Source organism: Lactuca serriola, chromosome 1 (genome assembly GCF_051521515.1).
Source record: "Lactuca serriola cultivar US96UC23 chromosome 1, Lser_US96UC23_V15, whole genome shotgun sequence".
NCBI lineage: Eukaryota > Viridiplantae > Streptophyta > Magnoliopsida > Asterales > Asteraceae > Lactuca > Lactuca serriola.
Window position 1 is genome coordinate 154,788,412 of NC_136408.1, and position 25,606 is coordinate 154,814,017.

Here is a 25,606-nt window from a genome sequence, read left to right on the forward strand (position 1 = left end):
AAGATCTGTTAAAAAAACTACAAATAAAAAGCATCATTTTTCTTAATGGTTGGGCTGTATGTGACGATATGTACAATTTTAGGGGAGGTTGATGCAAATCACCATCGCTAGAGATCAGGATTAGGGTTGACGCCCACACTTTTCTTACTATATATATTAGATGTTGAGGATCCACAGCCGCTGTCATAATCAACTGAATCTAGATCCAGGATCCAAACATCAAACTATTCACAAATAATTAAGAGCTTAGGAGGATAATGCATATCTGAAAATCATGCATTGGTTTGATAAAGTTATCGATCTGTGTCTTTTGGGTCATGCAAATCACCAAGACTTTTATGTGTTGATTTCAAAAAAAAAAAATTCTCTATCATGCACACAGATCAAAAAACTAGCAAAGACCCGCAATATTTTGTAAGAAAAAACATGTAAGTTATCATTCTGAATCATGTGTTTTGAAGCTGTTGTGTCCTTTTTTTTTGTTGTTTCGGAGTCTATATCTGTTGTTCTCCTGTGACTCACACTTTCTTGATCTGTTGTCAGTCTAGTTGAATCAGATCGGTACCAGTTAGGTGTTCATAGCATTTCAAAAGTCGGTTTCGTGGGTTTGTCCAGGGGCCACTGTACATTAGCTTACCCTTTCAAAGGTAAGTTTATAAAACGTTTTCTTATGTAATTGTTTTGATGCCAATAAATTTTTAATTCTCTACTTTCCAATTTATGCTATATCAAGTAACGCTTAAGTAAGATCTAAATCTGACATCTTGTTCCATTCTTACTGAATGATGTTTGGGGATCATGGCAATGTTGACAAAAGTTGCAGATCTGATCACTAGATCTTGACATGCTCATTCCTTAAATATATATCAATAAATTTGGTCCCTGTAGTATAGTGCTTGTTTTAGTTTTGGCACAAGGTTAAAATGGTCATTCAAAAAAATCCAATTATTCTGCTTTTTCATTTCTGATTGTTAGATTTATACTCCTTGCAGTGTGGAAGGGAATATCATATACCGTGTTTGAGGAAACACAAGAAGATGTATCTGAAGGTGTGTTAATTTGAATCTAAATTTGCTAAAATTTCCGTCGTTTTCACTCGATTTAATATGAGATTGTTGATCTGAAGGTGTCTTCTCATTTCGGAGGGATCGGAATCGGAATCACATATTCCGATGTGAAATGGATTGTTTTCCTTGGGAAAGATGTTTCTAATGAATTGTGACATTCTAAGGAACATCTTTGTTAGAAATGGAGGTGGTGGGTCCTCAAGGTGGAATTACTTTTCAAGATTGTTTTTGTTTTTGTCTTTGCATTGAGAAGTAAAGTAAACAATGAACGAATGAATAATGAATACCCAATTGGTGGATATATATTTGATGTTTTTAAAATATAGATTTGATGTATGTTTCAAGATTTTTCCTTTGTTAAATATGTAATTATTGTTAATGTTTTCATGAATTTATATTTTTTTTATATACAAAAGTCGCCGCTAGCCTATCACATAAAATCTATACGTGATCTATTAGTGATTTTTTCTTAAATTTCATCGATAGTCCGTTAGTGAGTTATTCTTTTGATAATTTTTACAAAAAAGTATATTCGTCATTGATCGGTCACTAATAACCGACTCGAAAAAAAAAAATAGGTGTTTTGGTTCAACTATATTCTAAGACTAGTCATTTCTATTCTATTTTGCTTTAGAAGTTCTATTTTGTATCTTTCCAAAAATCTGCATTTTTGTAGTTAGGTCAAGAAAGAACCTTCCGATTTTTATCTAATATAAAAATTCGTTGCTAAAATTTGTCGTAGCCGTCGGAAATCCGTTGCATATATGATATGCCTGTTTGGGAATCAGATGTATAATCAATACTATACACCTCTATAACCCTCTTTCCACGTCTAATACAAGCATCATAAAACCAAGCATAGACCTTTCTAATTTCTTAGATTGTTCCAAGTAAAATAAACTTAGTCTTCTATAACCATAACTAAAGTAGACTAAAAAAACTTTTTATGTAAAAAAATTAATAATAAATAACTTTAAAGGTGATAATAAACCTTCAATGGCTCGATGATATCACAATCATTTTTTATTTCATAATCACCTTTAAACACATCATTATAAGAAAAAGTATGAAGCAAAATTAGTTTTATACTTGCACACTTTTTATCTCAATGAAAATATGAATGGGAACAACATCAAGAGTTATGCATCAAACTAAAAGATTGTAATAACCAAACTAACAGTTTCTTGTATTAGTTAATTTAAAAAAAGGTACGGTTCAGTAAACTACTTAGATGCTTCCAGATAAAATGAAACTCCACCTACACGCCACAACGCCGCTGCCGCCGATCCATCGCAATCTAAATGCCACAACGTCGCTGCCGCAGACATCGTAAACAACCTGGAAAACCGCTGATGGTCGACAAAAGGACGTGTTCGCTGCAGCAAGGGCGCGAACTACCGAGAGGCTTCAGGTAAGACCATCTGCCACTTGTCTCCCTCCTCTCCTCCGTCCCTTTGTGCGTGTTCGACATCAAATGCTTCACCGCTGCCGTCGGTGGCCTTTGCCAACTATTTTCGTAACTTTCCGACAACATCAGCCGCATGGAAGGTGGCTGGATGGATGTATGTCTAGAATATATGTTCTTGTCGGTGTTATTGTTGCTGTATGAGCCATTTTTGGTCGGAAAATCAATGAAGGTCCGTCACCACCACCATCAAGTGGTGGCTGCCATCGTTTTTCCACCACTAACCACCATCTCTAGTGGCTACGTGTGTGTGTGTATTATGTGTGAAGTGGTATATGCAATTTTTGGGCAGGAACCACCACCACCACCACCATTGCAAATGGTGGTTGTTGCCAACCACCACCGCCGAGGTGGCAGTGGGTGGTGTCTGGCCTAGTGGAACCCTAATTGGCCTAGTTGCTTAATCTTGGACTCAGTAGGATTGTGATTGGATTGGAAACCCTAATTAGGGTTTATAAAACCCTAACTCTGGGAATGTTACTTTGGGAATTGTCGGGACACGCGTTTGGACTATTATATTGGAATTTTGATTTATGTCCAACTAAATTGTATGAATGGCCTAATAGAGTGATGGACTTTAATGGATTAAGTGTCTAATGGGTTAAGTTAGATTACTTAACCATAATCATCATTTCATGTGAGAAACCCTAATTTTGCTTTGGCCTTGAGTTTGGCCTTTCTATTGGGCTTTGGTGATTGGGCTACTGATGGGCCATCCAAAAACAAGCATATGGACTATAATATTTGGTTTGAGCTTTAGGATAAGGCCTAATGGATATACTTGGGCCCAACTGGGAAAATTAGGAATGCATTATGAAAAATTTAAAAATATTTGTCGGATTCTTACACATAGTTAGGAACTGAGAAAATGGACTCTTCTAAGATCACTTGGATGCCAATTTTTGGTAGCCACGGATGAATTGCATGTACAATAGAGAAACCTAGATCCAAGCTTTAGGGTTTGCATGAGCACATAGGATGTTCTTTTGTATAAAACCCATCAGCCTGTTCCTTTGTCGTCTGGTCACTGTTCGCGTTGTACGCCCCGTGTAACGAAGTGTACGCCAAGCATACGCATTGGGTAGTCGAATTTCGTTGACTTTTGACTTAGATTTGGATGTTAAATATTAATTAGGGTTAATTATTTCGTTCACTAGGAGAAGTCTAATTCAAGCAGTTCGGCTATGACATTTAATTGTCGTTAGTATAAGGTGAGTCTCCTCAGTTATCCTTACCTGTCTGGTTGAATAGTTGTATTTATGATGATCAGTTGGGTCTGCTGTTATTTTGTGTTACGTTGTTACATGTGACTGAGACTGAGGACAGTCCCTAAAGTTGCTGATAACTCATAAGGTGTGTTGTTGCCCACCGGTATTGTTGATAGTCCCCAAGGTTGCTGATAACTCATAGCTATTTATTTATGTGGTGTTGTGTGTCATATCTTGGAGAACTCACTAAGCTTCGTGGTTACAGTTGTTGATTTATGTGTTTCAGGTAGTTTTGAGAAGTGCGGGAGGCGAATGTTTGATTGTGCACACTCGTTGGGAGGATGGATAGAGGTTTGGGACAGTTTGAAAAACTCTGATATTTTGTGAAAATGGTTGTTTTGGATAACTATGTGTTTGATAACTTTATTTGTGAAACTTGTTTTCGGTAAATTTAAAATGAAAAAAAAAATTGGTCTAAGATTTGAGGTGTTACATAAACATTATTGTTAAAATTAAAGGAAAAAAAGTGCAATTAAATATAATTAGATAAATGTCCAAATATTTCAATGTACATTGTTGTTAAAGTATATAAGAAATTGCTAAGTAATAACAACATTGTATTCTTTTAGTCTTTCTACTTGTCTAATTCATTTACCGTGCATAAGAAACTAAAACAATCTAGTTACCTAAAATAACCCTGCCCTAAGAAGTCCTATTTATTTTTCTGAATCACCCATAATTACCATGTTTATGAGATAGCAGAAAAATGCATTGCTTTTTTTTTGCACATAATGTGAGTATAAGTAATTGTGTAAAATAGCAATATAGCATTGTAGTAAAGTAAGATGGTAAAAATGGTCATTTTACCCTAAATACCACTTGTTTTGTTTCCCTTTTGTTGTTTATTGAGGAATCTTGAACGTTAGCGGTGGAGTATATAGTATCAAACAAGGAGTCTAGGGTTTCTTTGGAGCAATCCCGTGTAAGAGTTGCTTGAGACAGTTATCAGATTACCTATAGTTAATTTTGGTAAGCTCATTAAATCGAACATTAGTGTTAAAACCTAGACCAATTTTAGAAATATATTTTGATAAATATTCTACACTATGTCATTCTGGAAACTAATGATCGACCATCAATGGATATTTACCCACAAACTTGATCCTCGAGAATCAATCGTCCAGTGGAGGTTTGTGCGTGTGTTATGTTTCTTGCATGCTTATCAAAATTCATTCTAACTGTCGTTGACATGTTCTATAACTCATACTGCATTGAAACAAAAAAAGAAATCCAAATATACTTTAAATGCAATGTCGCAATGAATATAGCACAATGTGTACATATCAAAACATCGGGTGTGAGTAATCGAAAAATCATCCAAGTGAACTTGCGGACAGACCTTTCATAAAATTGAATCTTTCTCGTTGAGCTTTCTTAGACATCGAGAGTTTAACTCGAGGGGGTGCAAAACGATAAATATATGTACAATTTTACCTTATTTACATTATTACAATCAGTTTCTTCATGAAATTAAATTTATAAATAAATATAATTATCATTATACAAGATTATTATGATTTCATTTAACACAATCATAATTTCAACTTTTTGTGAAAACTTTAATTTTGTAGCCAAACATTATAATAAGTTTGTGCTAATGACAGCCTGTCATGTTGAAAGGCTAAACAATGAATAAGGTATAGTCAACCTCGAATAATCATAATGTCAAATGATTGAAGATATTCTCACTTAAACAAGCAAGAAAAATGTATCAAATGTATTTGAAAAAAAATACAAATAAAGATAGTGTGGCCATTTACAAATAAGAACCGTTAAAAAAATAGTTATGTATACAAAGGAGTATTATGACCATTTACAAATATTTAAGATCTGTTAAAAAAACTACAAATAAAAAGCGTCATTTTTCTTAATGGTTGGGCTGTATGTGACGATATGTACAATTTTAGGGGAGGTTGATGCAAATCACCATCGCTAGAGATCAGGATTAGGGTTGACGCCCACACTTTTCTTACTATATATATTAGATGTTGAGGATCCACAGCCGCTGTCATAATCAACTGAATCTAGATCCAGGATCCAAACATCAAACTATTCACAAATAATTAAGAGCTTAGGAGGATAATGCATATCTGAAAATCATGCATTGGTTTGATAAAGTTATCGATCTGTGTCTTTTGGGTCATGCAAATCACCAAGACTTTTATTTGTTGATTTCAAAAAAAAAATTCTCTATCATGCACACAGATCAAAAAACTAGCAAAGATCCGCAATATTTTGTAAGAAAAACCATGTAAGTTATCATTCTGAATCATGTGTTTTGAAGCTGTTTTGTCCTTATTTTTTGTAGTTTCGAAGTTTATATATGCTGTTCTCCTGTGACTCACACTTTCTTGATCTGTTGTCAGTCTAGTTGAATCAGATCGGTACCAGTTAGGTGTTCATAGCATTTCAAGGGTTGGTTTTGTGGGTTTCTCCAGGCCACTGTACCTTACCCTTTCTGATGTCAAGTGGATTGTGTTCCTTGGCAAAGATGTTTCTGATGATAACAAAATGTTCATAAGCTTTTGATATCTTTCATGTGAATGTTTCATGTGAGTATAAACTATAAACTATAAAGTAGTGTTTTTATTATTCTTTTACACGGCTGCTACAGATTAATCAGTAGATTACCATTTATTTTATTTCTGCAGGTTTTCATTGATTGTAACAAAAAGGCTTCACATGTATTGCTGTTCTCCTTTCAAAGGTAAGTTTATAAAACGTTTTCTTATGTATTTGTTTTGATGCCAATAAATTTTTAATTCTCAACTTTCCAATTTATGCTATATCAAGTAACGCTTAAGTAAGGTCTAAATCTGACATCTTGTTCCATTCTTACTGAATGATGTTTGGAGATGATGGCAATGTTGACAGAAGTTGCATATCTGATCACTAGATCTTGACATGCTCATTCCTTAAATATATATCAATAAATTTGGTCCCTGTAGTATAGTGCTTGTTTTAGTTTTGGTACAAGGATAAATGGTCATTCAAAAAAATCCAATTATGCTGCGTTTTGATTTCTGATTGTTAGATTTATCCTCCTTGCAGTGTGAAAGGGAATATCATATACGGTGTTTGAGGGAACACAAGAAGATGTATCTGAAGGTGTGTTAATTTGAATCTAAATTTGCTAAAATTTCCATCGTTTTCACTCGATTTAATATGAGATTGTTGATCTGAAGGTGTCTTCTCATTTCGGAGGGATCGGAATCGGAATCACATATTCCGATGAGAAGTGGATTGTTTTCCTTGGGAAAGATATTTCTAATGAATGTTGACATTCTAAGGAACATCTTTGTTAGAAATGGAGGTGGTGGGTCCTCAAGGTGGAATTAATTTTCAAAATTGTTTTAGTTTTTGTCTTTGCATGGAGAAGTAAAGTAAACAAAGAATGAATGAATAATGAATACCCAATTGGTGGATTTATATTTGATGGTTTTAAAATACAGATTTGATATATGTTTCAAGATTTTTCCTTTGTTAAATATGTAATTATTGTTAATTTTTTCATGAATTTACATTTTTTTTTATATACAAAAGTCGCCGCTAGCCTATCACATAAAATCTATATGTGATCTATTAGTGAGTTTTTCTTAAATTTCATCGATAGTCCGTTAGTGAGTTATTATTTTGGTAATTTTTACAAAAAAGTATATTCGTCATTGATCGGTACTAATAACCGACCTAGAAATTCGTTGCTAAAATTTGCCATAGCCGTCGGAAATCCGTTGCATATATGATATGGCTTTTTGGGAATCAGATGTATAATCAATACTATACACCTCTATAACCTTCTTTCCACGTCTAATACAAGCATTATAAAACCAAGCATAGACCTTTCTAAGTTCTTAGATTGTTCCAAGTAAAATAAACTTAGTCTTCTATAACCATACCTAAAGTAGATTAAAAAAACTTTTTATGTAAAAAAATTAATAATAAATAACTTTAAAGGTGATAATAAACCTTCAATGGATCGATGATATCACAATCATTTTTTATTTCATAATCACCTTTAAACTCATCATTATAAGAAAAAGTATGAAGCAAAATTAGTTTTAGACTTGCACACTTTTTATCTCAATGAAAATATGAATGGGAACAACATCAAGAGTTATGCATCAAACTAAAAGATTGTAATAACCAAACTAACATTTTCTTGTATTCGTTAATCTAAAAAAAGGTACGGTTCAGTAAACTACTTAGATGCGTCCAGATAAAATGAAACTCCACCTACACGCCACAACGCCGCTGCCGCCGATCCATCGCCATCTAAATGCCACAACGTCGCTGCCGGAGACGTCGTAAACAACCCGGAAAACCGCTGATGGTCGACAAAAGGACGTGTTCACTGCAGCAAGGGCGCGACCTACCGAGAGGCTTCAGGTAAGACCATCTGCCACTTGTCTCCCTCCTCTCCTCCGTCCCATTGTGCGTGTTCGACATCAGATGCTTCACCGCTGCCGTCGGTGGCCTTTGGCAACTATTTTCGTAATTTTCCGGCAACATCAGCCGCATGGAAGGTGGCTGGGTGGATGTATGTCTAGAATATATGTTGTTTTCGGTGTTATTGTTGCTGTATGAGCCATTTTTGGCCGGAAAATCAATGAAGGTCCGTCACCACCACCATGAGGTGGTGGCTGCCACCGTTTTTCCACCACTAACCACCAACTCTAGTGGCTACGTGTGTGTGTGTATATTTTGTGTGAAGTGGTATATGCAATTTTTGGGCAGGAACTACCACCACCACCATTGCAAATGGTGGCTGCTGCCGACCACCACCGCCGAGGTGGCAGTGGGTGGTGTCTGGCCTTGTGGAACCCTAATTGGCCTAGTTGCTTAATCTTGGACTCAGTAGGATTGTGATTGGATTGGAAACCCTAATTAGGGTTTATAAAACCCTAACTCTGGGAATGCTACTTTGGGAATTGTCGGGACACGCGTTTGAACTATTATACTGGAATTTTGATTTATGTCCAACTACATTGTATGAATGGCCTAATAGAGTGATGGACTTTAATGGATTAAGTGTTTAACGGGTTAAGTTAGATTACTTAACCCTAATCGTCATTTCATGTGAGAAACCCTAATTTTGCTTTGCCTTGAGTTTGGCCTTTCTATTGGGCTTTGCTGATTGGGCTACTGATGGGCAATCCAAAAACAAGCATATGGACTATAATATTTGGATTGAGCTTTAGGATAAGGCCTAATGGATATACTTGGGCCCAATTTGGAAAATTAGGAATGCATTATGAAAAATTTAGAAAATATTTGTCGGATTCTTACACATAGTTAGGAGCTGAGAAAATGGACTCTTCTAAGATCACTTGGATGCCAATTTTTGGTAGCCTTGGATGAATTGCATGTAAAATAGAGAAACCTAGATCCAAGCTTTAGGGTTTGCATGAGCGCATAGGATGTTGCTTTGTATAAAACCCATCAGCCAGTTCCTTCGCCTTCTGGTCACTGTTCGCATTGTACGCCCCGTGTAACGAAGTGTATGCCAAGCATACGCATTGGGCAGTCGAATTTCGTTGACTTTTGACTTAGATTTGGATGTTAAATACTAAGTAGGTTTAATTATTTTGTTCGCTAGGAGAAGTCTAATTATGGCAGTACGGCTATGACATTTACTTGTCGATAGTATAAGGCGAGTCTCCTCAGTTATCCTTACCTGTCTGGTAGAATAGTTGTATTTATGATGATCAGTTGGGTCTGCTGTTATTTTGTGTTACGTTGTTACGTGTGACTGAGACTGAGGACAATCCCTAGAGTTGCTGATAACTCATAAGGTATGTTGTTGCCCACTGGTATTGTTGATAGTCCCCAAGGTTGCTGATAACCCATAGCTATTTATTTATGTGGTGTTGTGTGTGATATCTTGGAGAACTCACTAAGCTTCGTGGTTACAGTTGTTGATTTATGTGTTTCAGGTAGTTTTGAGAAGTGCGGGAGGGCGAATGTCTGATTGTGCACACTCGCTGGGAGGATGGATAGAGGTTTGGGACAGTTTCAAAAACTCTGATATTTTGTGAAAACGGTTGTTTTGGATAACTATGTGTTTGATAACTTTATTTGTGAAACTTGTTTTCGGTAAATTTAAAATGAAAAAAAAATTGGTCTAAGATTTGAGGTGTTACATAAACATTATTGTTAAAATTAAAGGTAAAAAAGTGCAATTAAATATAATTAGATAAATGTCCAAATATTTCAATGTACATTGTTGTTAAAGTATATAAGAAATTGCTAAGTAATAACAACATAGTTTTCTTTTAGTCTTTCTACTTGTCTAATTCATTTACCGTGCATAAGAAACTAAGACAATATAGTTACCTAAAATACCCCTACCCTAAGAAGTCCTATTTATTTTTCTGAATCACCCATAATTACCATGTTTATGAGATAGCAGAAAAATGCATTGCTTTTTTTTTTGCACATAATGTAAGAAAAAACATGTAAGTTATCATTCTGAATCATGTGTTTTGAAGCTGTTGTGTCCTTTTTTTTGTTGTTTCGGAGTCTATATCTGTTGTTCTCCTGTGACTCACACTTTCTTGATCTGTTGTCAGTCTAGTTGAATCAGATCGGTACCAGTTAGGTGTTCATAGCATTTCAAAAGTCGGTTTCGTGGGTTTGTCCAGGGGCCACTGTACATTAGCTTACCCTTTCAAAGGTAAGTTTATAAAACGTTTTCTTATGTAATTGTTTTGATGCCAATAAATTTTTAATTCTCTACTTTCCAATTTATGCTATATCAAGTAACGCTTAAGTAAGATCTAAATCTGACATCTTGTTCCATTCTTACTGAATGATGTTTGGGGATCATGGCAATGTTGACAAAAGCTGCAGATCTGATCACTAGATCTTGACATGCTCATTCCTTAAATATATATCAATAAATTTGGTCCCTGTAGTATAGTGCTTGTTTTAGTTTTGGCACAAGGTTAAAATGGTCATTCAAAAAAATCCAATTATTCTGCTTTTTCATTTCTGATTGTTAGATTTATACTCCTTGCAGTGTGGAAGGGAATATCATATACCGTGTTTGAGGAAACACAAGAAGATGTATCTGAAGGTGTGTTAATTTGAATCTAAATTTGCTAAAATTTCCGTCGTTTTCACTCGATTTAATATGAGATTGTTGATCTGAAGGTGTCTTCTCATTTCGGAGGGATCGGAATCGGAATCACATATTCCGATGTGAAATGGATTGTTTTCCTTGGGAAAGATGTTTCTAATGAATTGTGACATTCTAAGGAACATCTTTGTTAGAAATGGAGGTGGTGGGTCCTCAAGGTGGAATTACTTTTCAAGATTGTTTTTGTTTTTGTCTTTGCATTGAGAAGTAAAGTAAACAATGAACGAATGAATAATGAATACCCAATTGGTGGATATATATTTGATGTTTTTAAAATATAGATTTGATGTATGTTTCAAGATTTTTCCTTTGTTAAATATGTAATTATTGTTAATGTTTTCATGAATTTATATTTTTTTTATATACAAAAGTCGCCGCTAGCCTATCACATAAAATCTATACGTGATCTATTAGTGATTTTTTCTTAAATTTCATCGATAGTCCATTAGTGAGTTATTCTTTTGATAATTTTTACAAAAAAGTATATTCGTCATTGATCGGTTACTAATAACCGACTCGAAAAAAAAAATAGGTGTTTTGGTTCAACTATATTCTAAGACTAGTCATTTCTATTCTATTTTGCTTTAGAAGTTCTATTTTGTATCTTTCCAAAAATCTGCATTTTTGTAGTTAGGTCAAGAAAGAACCTTCCGATTTTTATCTAATATAAAAATTCGTTGCTAAAATTTGTCGTAGCCGTCGGAAATCCGTTGCATATATGATATGCCTGTTTGGGAATCAGATGTATAATCAATACTATACACCTCTATAACCCTCTTTCCACGTCTAATACAAGCATCATAAAACCAAGCATAGACCTTTCTAATTTCTTAGATTGTTCCAAGTAAAATAAACTTAGTCTTCTATAACCATACCTAAAGTAGACTAAAAAAACTTTTTATGTAAAAAAATTAATAATAAATAACTTTAAAGGTGATAATAAACCTTCAATGGCTCGATGATATCACAATCATTTTTTATTTCATAATCACCTTTAAACTCATCATTATAAGAAAAAGTATGAAGCAAAATTAGTTTTATACTTGCACACTTTTTATCTCAATGAAAATATGAATGGGAACAACATCAAGAGTTATGCATCAAACTAAAAGATTGTAATAACCAAACTAACAGTTTCTTGTATTAGTTAATTTAAAAAAAGGTACGGTTCAGTAAACTACTTAGATGCTTCCAGATAAAATGAAACTCCACCTACACGCCACAACGCCGCTGCCGCCGATCCATCGCCATCTAAATGCCACAACGTCGCTGCCGGAGACATCGTAAACAACCTGGAAAACCGCTGATGGTCGACAAAAGGACGTGTTCGCTGCAGCAAGGGCGCGAACTACCGAGAGGCTTCAGGTAAGACCATCTGCCACTTGTCTCCCTCCTCTCCTTCGTCCCTTTGTGCGTGTTCGACATCAGATGCTTCACCGCTGCCGTCGGTGGCCTTTGCCAACTATTTTCGTAACTTTCCGACAACATCAGCCGCATGGAAGGTGGCTGGATGGATGTATGTCTAGAATATATGTTGTTGTCGGTGTTATTGTTGCTGTATGAGCCATTTTTGGCCGGAAAATCAATGAAGGTCCGTCACCACCACCATCAAGTGGTGGCTGCCATCGTTTTTCCACCACTAACCACCATCTCTAGTGGCTACGTGTGTGTGTGTGTATTATGTGTGAAGTGGTATATGCAATTTTTGGGCAGGAACCACCACCACCACCACCATTGCAAATGGTGGCTGTTGCCAACCACCACCGCCGAGGTGGCAGTGGGTGGTGTCTGGCCTAGTGGAACCCTAATTGGCCTAGTTGCTTAATCTTGGACTCAGTAGGATTGTGATTGGATTGGAAACCCTAATTAGGGTTTATAAAACCCTAACTCTGGGAATGTTACTTTGGGAATTGTCGGGACACGCGTTTGGACTATTATATTGGAATTTTGATTTATGTCCAACTAAATTGTATGAATGGCCTAATAGAGTGATGGACTTTAATGGATTAAGTGTCTAATGGGTTAAGTTAGATTACTTAACCATAATCATCATTTCATGTGAGAAACCCTAATTTTGCTTTGGCCTTGAGTTTGGCCTTTCTATTGGGCTTTGGTGATTGGGCTACTGATGGGCCATCCAAAAACAAGCATATGGACTATAATATTTGGTTTGAGCTTTAGGATAAGGCCTAATGGATATACTTGGGCCCAACTGGGAAAATTAGGAATGCATTATGAAAAATTTAAAAATATTTGTCGGATTCTTACACATAGTTAGGAACTGAGAAAATGGACTCTTCTAAGATCATTTGGATGCCAATTTTTGGTAGCCACGGATGAATTGCATGTACAATAGAGAAACCTAGATCCAAGCTTTAGGGTTTGCATGAGCACATAGGATGTTCTTTTGTATAAAACCCATCAGCCTGTTCCTTTGTCGTCTGGTCACTGTTCGCGTTGTACGCCCCGTGTAATGAAGTGTACGCCAAGCATACGCATTGGGTAGTCGAATTTCGTTGACTTTTGACTTAGATTTGGATGTTAAATATTAATTAGGGTTAATTATTTCGTTCACTATGAGAAGTCTAATTCAAGCAGTTCGGCTATGACATTTAATTGTCGTTAGTATAAGGCGAGTCTCCTCAGTTATCCTTACCTGTCTGGTTGAATAGTTGTATTTATGATGATCAGTTGGGTCTGCTGTTATTTTGTGTTACGTTGTTACATGTGACTGAGACTGAGGACAGTCCCTAAAGTTGCTGATAACTCATAAGGTGTGTTGTTGCCCACCGGTATTGTTGATAGTCCCCAAGGTTGCTGATAACTCATAGCTATTTATTTATGTGGTGTTGTGTGTCATATCTTGGAGAACTCACTAAGCTTCGTGGTTACAGTTGTTGATTTATGTGTTTCAGGTAGTTTTGAGAAGTGCGGGAGGCGAATGTTTGATTGTGCACACTCGTTGGGAGGATGGATAGAGGTTTGGGACAGTTTGAAAAACTCTGATATTTTGTGAAAATGGTTGTTTTGGATAACTATGTGTTTGATAACTTTATTTGTGAAACTTGTTTTCGGTAAATTTAAAATGAAAAAAAAAATTGGTCTAAGATTTGAGGTGTTACATAAACATTATTGTTAAAATTAAAGGAAAAAAAGTGCAATTAAATATAATTAGATAAATGTCCAAATATTTCAATGTACATTGTTGTTAAAGTATATAAGAAATTGCTAAGTAATAACAACATTATATTCTTTTAGTCTTTCTACTTGTCTAATTCATTTACCGTGCATAAGAAACTAAAACAATCTAGTTACCTAAAATAACCCTGCCCTAAGAAGTCCTATTTATTTTTCTGAATCACCCATAATTACCATGTTTATGAGATAGCAGAAAAATGCATTGCTTTTTTTTTGCACATAATGTGAGTATAAGTAATTGTGTAAAATAGCAATATAGCATTGTAGTAAAGTAAGATGGTAAAAATGGTCATTTTACCCTAAATACCACTTGTTTTGTTTCCCTTTTGTTGTTTATTGAGGAATCTTGAACGTTAGCGTTGGAGTATATAGTATCAAACAAAGAGTCTAGGGTTTCTTTGGAGCAATCCCGTGTAAGAGTTGCTTGAGACAGTTATCAGATTACCTATAGTTAATTTTGGTAAGCTCATTAAATCGAACATTAGTGTTAAAACCTAGACCAATTTTAGAAATATATTTTGATAAATATTCTACACTATGTCATTCTGGAAATTAATGATCGACCATCAATGGATATTTACCCACAAACTTGATCCTCGAGAATCAATCGTCCAGTGGAGGTTTGTGCATGTGTTATGTTTCTTGCATGCTTATCAAAATTCATTCTAACTGTCGTTGACATGTTCTATAACTCATACTGCATTGAAACAAAAAAAGAAATCCAAATATACTTTAAATGCAATGTCGCAATGAATATAGCACAATGTGTACATATCAAAACATCGGGTGTGAGTAATCGAAAAATCATCCAAGTGAACTTGCGGACAGACCTTTCATAAAATTGAATCTTTCTCGTTGAGCTTTCTTAGACATCGAGAGTTTAACTCGAGGGGGTGCAAAACGATAAATATATGTACAATTTTACCTTATTTACATTATTACAATCAGTTTCTTCATGAAATTAAATTTATAAATAAATATAATTATCATTATACAAGATTATTATGATTTCATTTAACACAATCATAATTTCAACTTTTTGTGAAAACTTTAATTTTGTAGCCAAACATTATAATAAGTTTGTGCTAATGACAGCCTGTCATGTTGAAAGGCTAAACAATGAATAAGGTATAGTCAACCTCGAATAATCATAATGTCAAATGATTGAAGATATTGTCACTTAAACAAGCAAGAAAAATGTATCAAATGTTTTTGAAAAAAAATACAAATAAAGATAGTGTGGCCATTTACAAATAAGAACCGTTAAAAAAATAGTTATGTATACAAAGGTGTATTATGACCATTTACAAATATTTAAGATCTGTTAAAAAAACTACAAATAAAAAGCGTCATTTTTCTTAATGGTTGGGCTGTATGTGACGATATGTACAATTTTAGGGGAGGTTGATGCAAATCACCATCGCTAGAGATCAGGATTAGGGTTGACGCCCACACTTTTCTTACTATATATATTAGATGTTGAGGATCCACAGCCGCTGTCATAATCAACTGAATCTAGATCCAGGATCCAAACATCAAACTATTCACAAATAATTAAGAGCTTAGGAGGATAATGCATATCTGAAAATCATGCATTGGTTTGATAAAGTTATCGATCTGTGTCTTTTGGGTCATGCAAATCACCAAGACTTTTATTTGTTGATTTCAAAAAAAAAATTCTCTATCATGCACACAGATCAAAAAACTAGCAAAGATCCGCAATATTTTGTAAGAAAAACCATGTAAGTTATCATTCTGAATCATGTGTTTTGAAGCTGTTTTGTCCTTTTTTTTTGTAGTTTCGAAGTTTATATATGCTGTTCTCCTGTGACTCACACTTTCTTGATCTGTTGTCAGTCTAGTTGAATCTGATCGGTACCAGTTAGGTGTTCATAGCATTTCAAGGGTTGGTTTTGTGGGTTTCTCCAGGCCACTGTACCTTACCCTTTCTGATGTCAAGTGGATTGTGTTCCTTGGCAAAGATGTTTCTGATGATAACAAAATGTTCATAAGCTTTTGATATCTTTCATGTGAATGTTTCATGTGAGTATAAACTATAAACTATAAAGTAGTGTTTTTATTATTCTTTTACACGGCTGCTACAGATTAATCAGTAGATTACCATTTATTTTATTTCTGCAGGTTTTCATTGATTGTAACAAAAAGGCTTCACATGTATTGCTGTTCTCCTTTCAAAGGTAAGTTTATAAAACGTTTTCTTATGTATTTGTTTTGATGCCAATAAATTTTTAATTCTCAACTTTCCAATTTATGCTATATCAAGTAACGCTTAAGTAAGGTCTAAATCTGACATCTTGTTCCATTCTTACTGAATGATGTTTGGAGATGATGGCAATGTTGACAGAAGTTGCATATCTGATCACTAGATCTTGGCATGCTCATTCCATAAATATATATCAATAAATTTGGTCCCTGTAGTATAGTGCTTGTTTTAGTTTTGGTACAAGGATAAATGGTCATTCAAAAAAATCCAATTATGCTGCGTTTTGATTTCTGATTGTTAGATTTATCCTCCTTGCAGTGTGAAAGGGAATATCATATACGGTGTTTGAGGGAACACAAGAAGATGTATCTGAAGGTGTGTTAATTTGAATCTAAATTTGCTAAAATTTCCATCGTTTTCACTCGATTTAATATGAGATTGTTGATCTGAAGGTGTCTTCTCATTTCGGAGGGATCGGAATCGGAATCACATATTCCGATGAGAAGTGGATTGTTTTCCTTGGGAAAGATATTTCTAATGAATGTTGACATTCTAAGGAACATCTTTGTTAGAAATGGAGGTGGTGGGTCCTCAAGGTGGAATTAATTTTCAAAATTGTTTTAGTTTTTGTCTTTGCATGGAGAAGTAAAGTAAACAAAGAATGAATGAATAATGAATACCCAATTGGTGGATTTATATTTGATGGTTTTAAAATACAGATTTGATGTATGTTTCAAGATTTTTCCTTTGTTAAATATGTAATTATTGTTAATTTTTTCATGAATTTACATTTTTTTTTTATATACAAAAGTCGCCGCTAGCCTATCACATAAAATCTATATGTGATCTATTAGTGAGTTTTTCTTAAATTTCATCGATAGTCCGTTAGTGAGTTATTATTTTGGTAATTTTTACAAAAAAGTATATTCGTCATTGATCGGTACTAATAACCGACCTAGAAATTCGTTGCTAAAATTTGCCATAGCCGTCGGAAATCCGTTGCATATATGATATGGCTTTTTGGGAATCAGATGTATAATCAATACTATACACCTCTATAACCTTCTTTCCACGTCTAATACAAGCATTATAAAACCAAGCATAGACCTTTCTAAGTTCTTAGATTGTTCCAAGTAAAATAAACTTAGTCTTCTATAACCATACCTAAAGTAGATTAAAAAAACTTTTTATGTAAAAAAATTAATAATAAATAACTTTAAAGGTGATAATAAACCTTCAATGGATCGATGATATCACAATCATTTTTACTTGTCGATAGTATAAGGCGAGTCTCCTCAGTTATCCTTACCTGTCTGGTAGAATAGTTGTATTTATGATGATCAGTTGGGTCTGCTGTTATTTTGTGTTACGTTGTTACGTGTGACTGAGACTGAGGACAATCCCTAGAGTTGCTGATAACTCATAAGGTATGTTGTTGCCCACTGGTATTGTTGATAGTCCCCAAGGTTGCTGATAACCCATAGCTATTTATTTATGTGGTGTTGTGTGTGATATCTTGGAGAATTCACTAAGCTTCGTGGTTACAGTTGTTGATTTATGTGTTTCAGGTAGTTTTGAGAAGTGCGGGAGGGCGAATGTCTGATTGTGCACACTCGCTGGGAGGATGGATAGAGGTTTGGGACAGTTTCAAAAACTCTGATATTTTGTGAAAACGGTTGTTTTGGATAACTATGTGTTTGATAACTTTATTTGTGAAACTTGTTTTCGGTAAATTTAAAATGAAAAAAAAATTGGTCTAAGATTTGAGGTGTTACATAAACATTATTGTTAAAATTAAAGGTAAAAAAGTGCAATTAAATATAATTAGATAAATGTCCAAATATTTCAATGTACATTGTTGTTAAAGTATATAAGAAATTGCTAAGTAATAACAACATAGTTTTCTTTTAGTCTTTCTACTTGTCTAATTCATTTACCGTGCATAAGAAACTAAGACAATATAGTTACCTAAAATACCCCTACCCTAAGAAGTCCTATTTATTTTTCTGAATCACCCATAATTACCATGTTTATGAGATAGCAGAAAAATGCATTGCTTTTTTTTTTTTGCACATAATGTGAGTATAAGTAATTGTGTAAAATAGCAATATAGCATTGTAGTAAAGTAAGATGGTAAAAATGGTCATTTTACCCCTAAATACCACTTGTTTTGTTTCCCTTTTGTTGTTTATTGAGGAATCTTGAACGTTAGCGGTGGAGTATATAGTATCAAACAAGGAGTCTAGGGTTTCTTTGGAGCAATCCCGTGTAAGAGTTGCTTGAGACAGTTATCACATTACCTATAGTTAATTTTGGTAAGCTCATTAAATCGAACATTAGTGTTAAAACCTAGACCAATTTTACAAATATATTTTGATAAATATTCTACACTATGTCATTCTGGAAATTAATGATCGACCATCAATGGATATTTACCCACAAACTTGATCCTCGAGAATCAATCGTCCAGTGGAGGTTTGTGCATGTGTTATGTTTCTTGCATGCTTATCAAAATTCATTCTAACTGTCGTTGACATGTTCTATAACTCATTCTGCATTGAAACAAAAAAGAAATCCAAATATACTTTAAATGCAATGTCGCAATGAATATAGCAGAATGTGTACATATCAAAACATCGGGTGTGAGTAATCGAAAAATCATCCAAGTGAACTTGCGGACAGACCTTTCATAAAATTGAATCTTTCTCGTTGAGCTTTTTTAGACATCGAGAGTTTAACTCGAGGAGGTGCATAACGATAAATATATGTACAATTTTACCTGATTTACATTATTAAGATCAGTTTTTCATGAAATTAAATTTTTAAATAAATATAATTATCAGTATACAAGATTATTATGATTTCATTTAACACAATCATAATTTCAACTTTTTGTGAAAACTTTAATTTTGTAGCCAAACATTATAATAAGTTTGTGCTAATGACACCCTATCATGTTGAAAGGCTAAACAATGAATAAGGTATAGTCAACCTCGAATAATCACAATGTCAAATGATAGAAGATATTCTCACTTAAACAAGCAAGAAAAATGTATCAAATGTTTTTGAAAAAAAAATACAAATAAAGATAGTGTGGCCATTTACAAATAAGAACCATTAAAAAAATAGTTATGTATACAAAGGAGTATTATGACCATTTACAAATATTTAAGATCTGTTAAAAAAACTACAAATAAAAAGCGTCATTTTTCTTAATGGTTGGGCTGTATGTGACGATATGTACAATTTTAGGGGAGGTTGATGCAAATCACCATCGCTAGAGATCAGGATTAGGGTTGACGCCCACACTTTTCTTACTATATATATTAGATGTTGAGGATCCACAGCCGCTGTCATAATCAACTGAATCTAGATCCAGGATCCAAACATCAAACTATTCACAAATAATTAAGAGCTTAGGAGGATAATGCATATCTGAAAATCATGCATTGGTTTGATAAAGTTATCGATCTGTGTCTTTTGGGTCATGCAAATCACCAAGACTTTTATGTGTTGATTTCAAAAAAAAAAAATTCTCTATCATGCACACAGATCAAAAAACTAGCAAAGACCCGCAATATTTTGTAAGAAAAAACATGTAAGTTATCATTCTGAATCATGTGTTTTGAAGCTGTTGTGTCCTTTTTTTTTGTTGTTTCGGAGTCTATATCTGTTGTTCTCCTGTGACTCACACTTTCTTGATCTGTTGTCAGTCTAGTTGAATCAGATCGGTACCAGTTAGGTGTTCATAGCATTTCAAAAGTCGGTTTCGTGGGTTTGTCCAGGGGCCACTGTACATTAGCTTACCCTTTCAAAGGTAAGTTTATAAAACGTTTTCTTATGTAATTGTTTTGATGCCAATAAATTTTTAATTCTCTACTTTCCAATTTATGCTATATCAAGTAACGCTTAAGTAAGATCTAAATCTGACATCTTGTTCCATTCTTACTGAATGATGTTTGGGGATCATGGCAATGTTGACAAAAGTTGCAGATCTGATCACTAGATCTTGACATGCTCATTCCTTAAATATATATCAATAAATTTGGTCCCTGTAGTATAGTGCTTGTTTTAGTTTTGGCACAAGGTTAAAATGGTCATTCAAAAAAATCCAATTATTCTGCTTTTTCATTTCTGATTGTTAGATTTATACTCCTTGCAGTGTGGAAGGGAATATCATATACCGTGTTTGAGGAAACACAAGAAGATGTATCTGAAGGTGTGTTAATTTGAATCTAAATTTGCTAAAATTTCCGTCGTTTTCACTCGATTTAATATGAGATTGTTGATCTGAAGGTGTCTTCTCATTTCGGAGGGATCGGAATCGGAATCACATATTCCGATGTGAAATGGATTGTTTTCCTTGGGAAAGATGTTTCTAATGAATGGTGACATTCTAAGGAACATCTTTGTTAGAAATGGAGGTGGTGGGTCCTCAAGGTGGAATTACTTTTCAAGATTGTTTTTGTTTTTGTCTTTGCATTGAGAAGTAAAGTAAACAATGAATGAATGAATAATGAATACCCAATTGGTGGATATATATTTGATGTTTTTAAAATATAGATTTGATGTATGTTTCAAGATTTTTCCTTTGTTAAATATGTAATTATTGTTAATTTTTTCATGAATTTATATTTTTTTTATATACAAAAGTCGCCGCTAGCCTATCACATAAAATCTATATGTGTAACGTCCAAAATTTCAAAACAATTAAAACTTTTCAAAAACCACTCATTTTAATAAAGTTGTTACAAAAAGGTTTTCAATACATTATTTAACAGAGTATTCTCCCAGGTTCACATCAACGCGAGGAACGGTACGATCACGCCTTTGCCTTGCCACAGACTCTTGAGAACCTGAAACATAAAACCACAACTGTAAGCCCGAAAGCTTAGTGAGATACCCCCAAAATACCAACCACATATACGCCCTTCCAGGCCACGACCTTCCGGTCCATGTGTCTCAGGGGACTTCCGTCCCTGCTGGGTAAACCTTCCGGTCCTACCCACGCCGACCTTCCGGTCCACAACACAACATATTGCCTTCCGGCCCATGACATATTGCCTTCCGACCCATAACATATTGCCTTCCGGCCCATACATATTGCCTTCCGGCCCATAGCATAAAATGCATACATAACATAACAAATCATAGATCGACCCTACATATCGGGTCACACCCCAGATCTAGCAATCATAACACATAATCATATAGCAGTTCACAGACAACAATCGATCAACAGATCACATATCATAGCATTACTCTAAATAAGATACCGGTCTAGCCGGTCACTAGCATAACATTACCCTACGACTCAGTCAACATACTAAATGCATACATACGCCTTTCCAGGCCTTGACCTTCCGGTCCACATAGCAATGCCTTCCGGCCCATATCATGTAATGACAACTACCCGGATTTCCATCCGATAAAAGGGTCGGCCTTGGTGCCATGAACCCTAGCGATATAGTGAGGATAACTCACCTCGAAACTGCCGACTGAACAGATAGCTCAAGCTGCTCCGATCACTGATACGATCTCCACCTCTGGACAGCCACCAATGCACTGAACTCAAACAATAAATAACAATTACCAAAATACCCTTGGAACCACTGGTCAATCCCTGGTCAAAGACAAGGTCAAAGTCAACCCCTGACTGACCCTACTCGCCGAGTCAACCCTATGACTTGCCGAGTCCTCATACTCAGAACTTCACTCAACCCGCGATCTAACTCGCCGAGTCACCCCAAGACTCGCCGAGTTCGATAACTCTGAGTCCACTCGCCCTTGACTCACCGATTCTCTAAGATTCCCTTTCTCACGTCGAGTATCCCCCTCGGCTCGACGAGTTCCTCCTGGACGAATCGCGGGCCACCCCGACTCAACTCGCCGGGTCTGAAGAACAACTCGACGACTCCCAGTTAATCTTCAAGCTACTCGCCGAGTCTGTTCATCGGACTCGGCGAGTCCATGCCATGCAACCGCTCAAACTGCTTTCTAAGGTCAGAACTGCTCCGACCATTCATAGGTCTGGCCTTCCTAGACTGATTCATCACGTAAGGTCCTCATTTCGGTGCTCATAATACACCCCATGACTCATAATTTACATTTTGTCTTAAGGCATAAGGATTCCAATCCAAAACCTCCATTGATTCCCGAAATGCTCAGGCATGGGACATTCTGGACTTCTAAAGATCCCAATACAGGGTTCCAATCATTTGGGGGACTAAGGTAACACTCAATCTAGCCACAAAAGGGTTCCATAAACCCTAAATCCATATACACATCAACATAGAAGGATGCAACTCGAAATATTACCTGAATAACGTGCTCTCTGTGTCCCCAATCCTCAGAACGTGGCTTCCCTTGTTGTTCCCTTAACCAAGCTCCTCTTCCTTGCAAAGCAACACTTCCAAAATCAACAATGGTCTTCAACCTTGCTCCTGATGCTAACAATCGAATTAGGGTTTCTCTCAGAGGACTAGGGTGAACAATGACGGCCATAAGGTCCCTTATATACGTCCCAAACCTGAACGGTTAGGGTTTTCGCTAAACAGCGCAGACTCGCCGAGTCCATATCCGGACTCGTCAAGTCCAGTCGCGAACCCGCGACCAGTTCCGCGATCCTACTCGGCGAGTCTAGGCTCCAACTCGCCGAGTCCCCTCTTAAAACACCCAAAATCGTAAATATAACAATACCTGGAATTCCTGGCTGTTACAATATGTGATCTATTAGTGATTTTTTCTTAAATTTCATCGATAGTCCATTAGTGAGTTATTCTTTTGATAATTTTTACAAAAAAGTATATTCGTCATTGATCGGTTACTAATAACCGACGTAAAAATTCGTTGCTAAAATTTGTCGTAGCCGTCGGAAATCCGTTGCATATATGATATGCCTATTTGGGAATCAGATGTATAATCAATACTATACACCTCTATAACCTTCTTTCCACGTCTAATACAAGCATCATAAAACCAAGCATAGACCTTTCTAATTTCTTAGATTGTTCCAAGTAAAATAAACTTAGTCTTCTATAACCATACCTAAAGTAGATTAAAAAAACTTTTTATGTAAAAAAATTAATAATAAATAACTTTAAAGGTGATAATAAACCTTCAAAGGCTCGATGATATCACAATCATTTTTTATTTCATAATCACCTTTAAACTCATCATTATAAGAAAAAGTATGAAGCAAAATTAGTTTTATACTTGCACACTTTTTATCTCAATGAAAATTAGAATGGGAACAACATCAAGAGTTATGCATCAAACTAAAAGATTGTAATAACCAAACTAACAGTTTCTTGTATTCATTAATTTAAAAAAAGGTATGGTTCAGTAAACTACTTAGATGCGTCCAGATAAAATGAAACTCCACCTACACGCCACAACGCCGCTGCCGCCGATCCATCGCCATCTAAATGCCACAACGTCGCTGCCGGAGACGTCGTAAACAACCCGGAAAACCGCTGATGGTCGACAAAAGGACGTGTTCGCTGCAGCAAGGGCGCGAACTACCGAGAGGCTTCAGGTAAGACCATCTGCCACTTGTCTCCCTCCTCTCCTCCGTCCCTTTGTGCGTGTTCGACATCAGATGCTTCACCGCTGCCGTCGATGGCCTTTGGCAACTATTTTCGTAACTTTCCGGCAACATCAGCCGCATGGAAGGTGGCTGGATGGATGTATGTCTAGAATATATGTTGTTGTCGGTGTTATTGTTGCTGTATGAGCCATTTTTGGCCGGAAAATCAATGAAGGTCCGTCACCACCACCATCAGGTGGTGGCTGCCACCGTTTTTCCACCACTAACCACCATCTCTAGTGGCTACGTGTGTGTGTGTGTGTATTATGTGTGAAGTGGTATATGCAATTTTTAGGCAGGAACCACCACCACCACCACCATTGCAAATGGTGGCTGCTGCCAACCACCACCGCCGAGGTGGCAGTGGGTGGTGTCTGGCCTAGTGGAACCCTAATTGGCCTAGTTGCTTAATCTTGGACTCAGTAGGATTGTGATTGGATTGGAAACCCTAATTAGGGTTTATAAAACCCTAACTCTGGGAATGTTACTTTGGGAATTGTCGGGACACGCGTTTGGACTATTATATTGGAATTTTGAATTATGTCCAACTAAATTGTATGAATGGCCTAATAGAGTGATGGACTTTAATGGATTAAGTGTCTAATGGGTTAAGTTAGATTACTTAACCATAATCATCATTTCATGTGAGAAACCCTAATTTTGCTTTGGCCTTGAGTTTGGCCTTTCTATTGGGCTTTGGTGATTGGGCTACTGATGGGCCATCCAAAAACAAGCATATGGACTATAATATTTGGTTTGAGCTTTAGGATAAGGCCTAATGGATATACTTGGGCCCAACTGGGAAAATTAGGAATGCATTATGAAAAATTTAGAAAATATTTGTCGGATTCTTACACATAGTTAGGAGCTGAGAAAATGGACTCTTCTAAGATCACTTGGATGCCAATTTTTGGTAGCCACGGATGAATTGCATGTACAATAGAGAAACCTAGATCCAAGCTTTAGGGTTTGCATGAGCACATAGGATGTTCTTTTGTATAAAACCCATCAGCCAGTTCCTTCGTCGTCTGGTCACTATTCGCGTTGTACGCCCCGTGTAACGAAGTGTACGCCAAGCATACGCATTGGGTAGTCGAATTTCGTTGACTTTTGACTTAGATTTGGATGTTAAATATTAATTAGGGTTAATTATTTCGTTCACTAGGAGAAGTCTAATTCTAGCAGTTCGGCTATGACATTTAATTGTCGTTAGTATAAGGTGAGTCTCCTCAGTTATCCTTACCTGTCTGGTTGAATAGTTGTATTTATGATGATCAGTTGGGTCTGCTGTTATTTTGTGTTACGTTGTTACGTGTGACTGAGACTGAGGACAGTCCCTAGAGTTGCTGATAACTCATAAGGTGTGTTCTTGCCCACCGGTATTGTTGATAGTCCCCAAGGTTGCTGATAACTCATAGCTATTTATTTATGTGGTGTTATGTGTGATATCTTGGAGAACTCACTAAGCTTCGTGGTTACAGTTGTTGATTTATGTGTTTCAGGTAGTTTTGAGAAGTGCGGGAAGGCGAATGTTTGATTGTGCACACTCGTTGGGAGGATGGATAGAGGTTTGGGACAGTTTGAAAAACTCTGATATTTTGTGAAAATGGTTGTTTTGGATAACTATGTGTTTGATAACTTTATTTGTGAAACTTGTT

The 25,606-nt window shown here is 35.7% G+C and overlaps 2 protein-coding genes and 1 long non-coding RNA gene across 3 annotated transcripts; all 3 read left to right on the plus strand.

The window, feature by feature from the left end:
• Positions 1 to 200: 200 nt before the first annotated feature.
• Positions 201 to 1,381, plus strand: LOC145071497 (uncharacterized). Its single transcript, XM_079018371.1, has 4 exons — positions 201 to 428; positions 544 to 647; positions 993 to 1,049; positions 1,127 to 1,381. The coding sequence occupies exons 1-4, from the start codon at positions 373 to 375 to the stop codon at positions 1,210 to 1,212; spliced, it is 303 nt and encodes a 100-aa protein (XP_078874497.1). The 5' UTR covers positions 201 to 372; the 3' UTR covers positions 1,213 to 1,381.
• An 8,985-nt stretch (positions 1,382 to 10,366) lies between these two features.
• LOC145071508 (uncharacterized) lies at positions 10,367 to 11,207 on the plus strand. Its single transcript, XR_013690524.1, has 3 exons — positions 10,367 to 10,473; positions 10,819 to 10,875; positions 10,953 to 11,207. It is a non-coding gene; the product is annotated as an uncharacterized LOC145071508 (long non-coding RNA).
• An 8,523-nt stretch (positions 11,208 to 19,730) lies between these two features.
• Positions 19,731 to 20,888, plus strand: LOC145071519 (uncharacterized). Its single transcript, XM_079018374.1, has 4 exons — positions 19,731 to 19,958; positions 20,074 to 20,177; positions 20,523 to 20,579; positions 20,657 to 20,888. Exons 1-4 carry the CDS (start codon positions 19,903 to 19,905, stop codon positions 20,740 to 20,742), a joined length of 303 nt encoding a protein of 100 aa, XP_078874500.1. The 5' UTR covers positions 19,731 to 19,902; the 3' UTR covers positions 20,743 to 20,888.
• The last annotated feature ends 4,718 nt before the right edge of the window (positions 20,889 to 25,606 follow it).

Coding starts and splice junctions, on each gene's coding strand:
- LOC145071497 (XM_079018371.1), top strand. CDS start 373: ATGCACACAGATCAAAAAACTAGCAAAGACCCGCAATATTTTGTAAGA. Junction 429..543: donor TATTTTGTAAGAAAAAACAT/GTAAGTTATCAT, acceptor ATCTGTTGTCAG/TCTAGTTGAATCAGATCGGT. Junction 1,050..1,126: donor ACAAGAAGATGTATCTGAAG/GTGTGTTAATTT, acceptor GTTGATCTGAAG/GTGTCTTCTCATTTCGGAGG.
- LOC145071519 (XM_079018374.1), top strand. CDS start 19,903: ATGCACACAGATCAAAAAACTAGCAAAGACCCGCAATATTTTGTAAGA. Junction 19,959..20,073: donor TATTTTGTAAGAAAAAACAT/GTAAGTTATCAT, acceptor ATCTGTTGTCAG/TCTAGTTGAATCAGATCGGT. Junction 20,580..20,656: donor ACAAGAAGATGTATCTGAAG/GTGTGTTAATTT, acceptor GTTGATCTGAAG/GTGTCTTCTCATTTCGGAGG.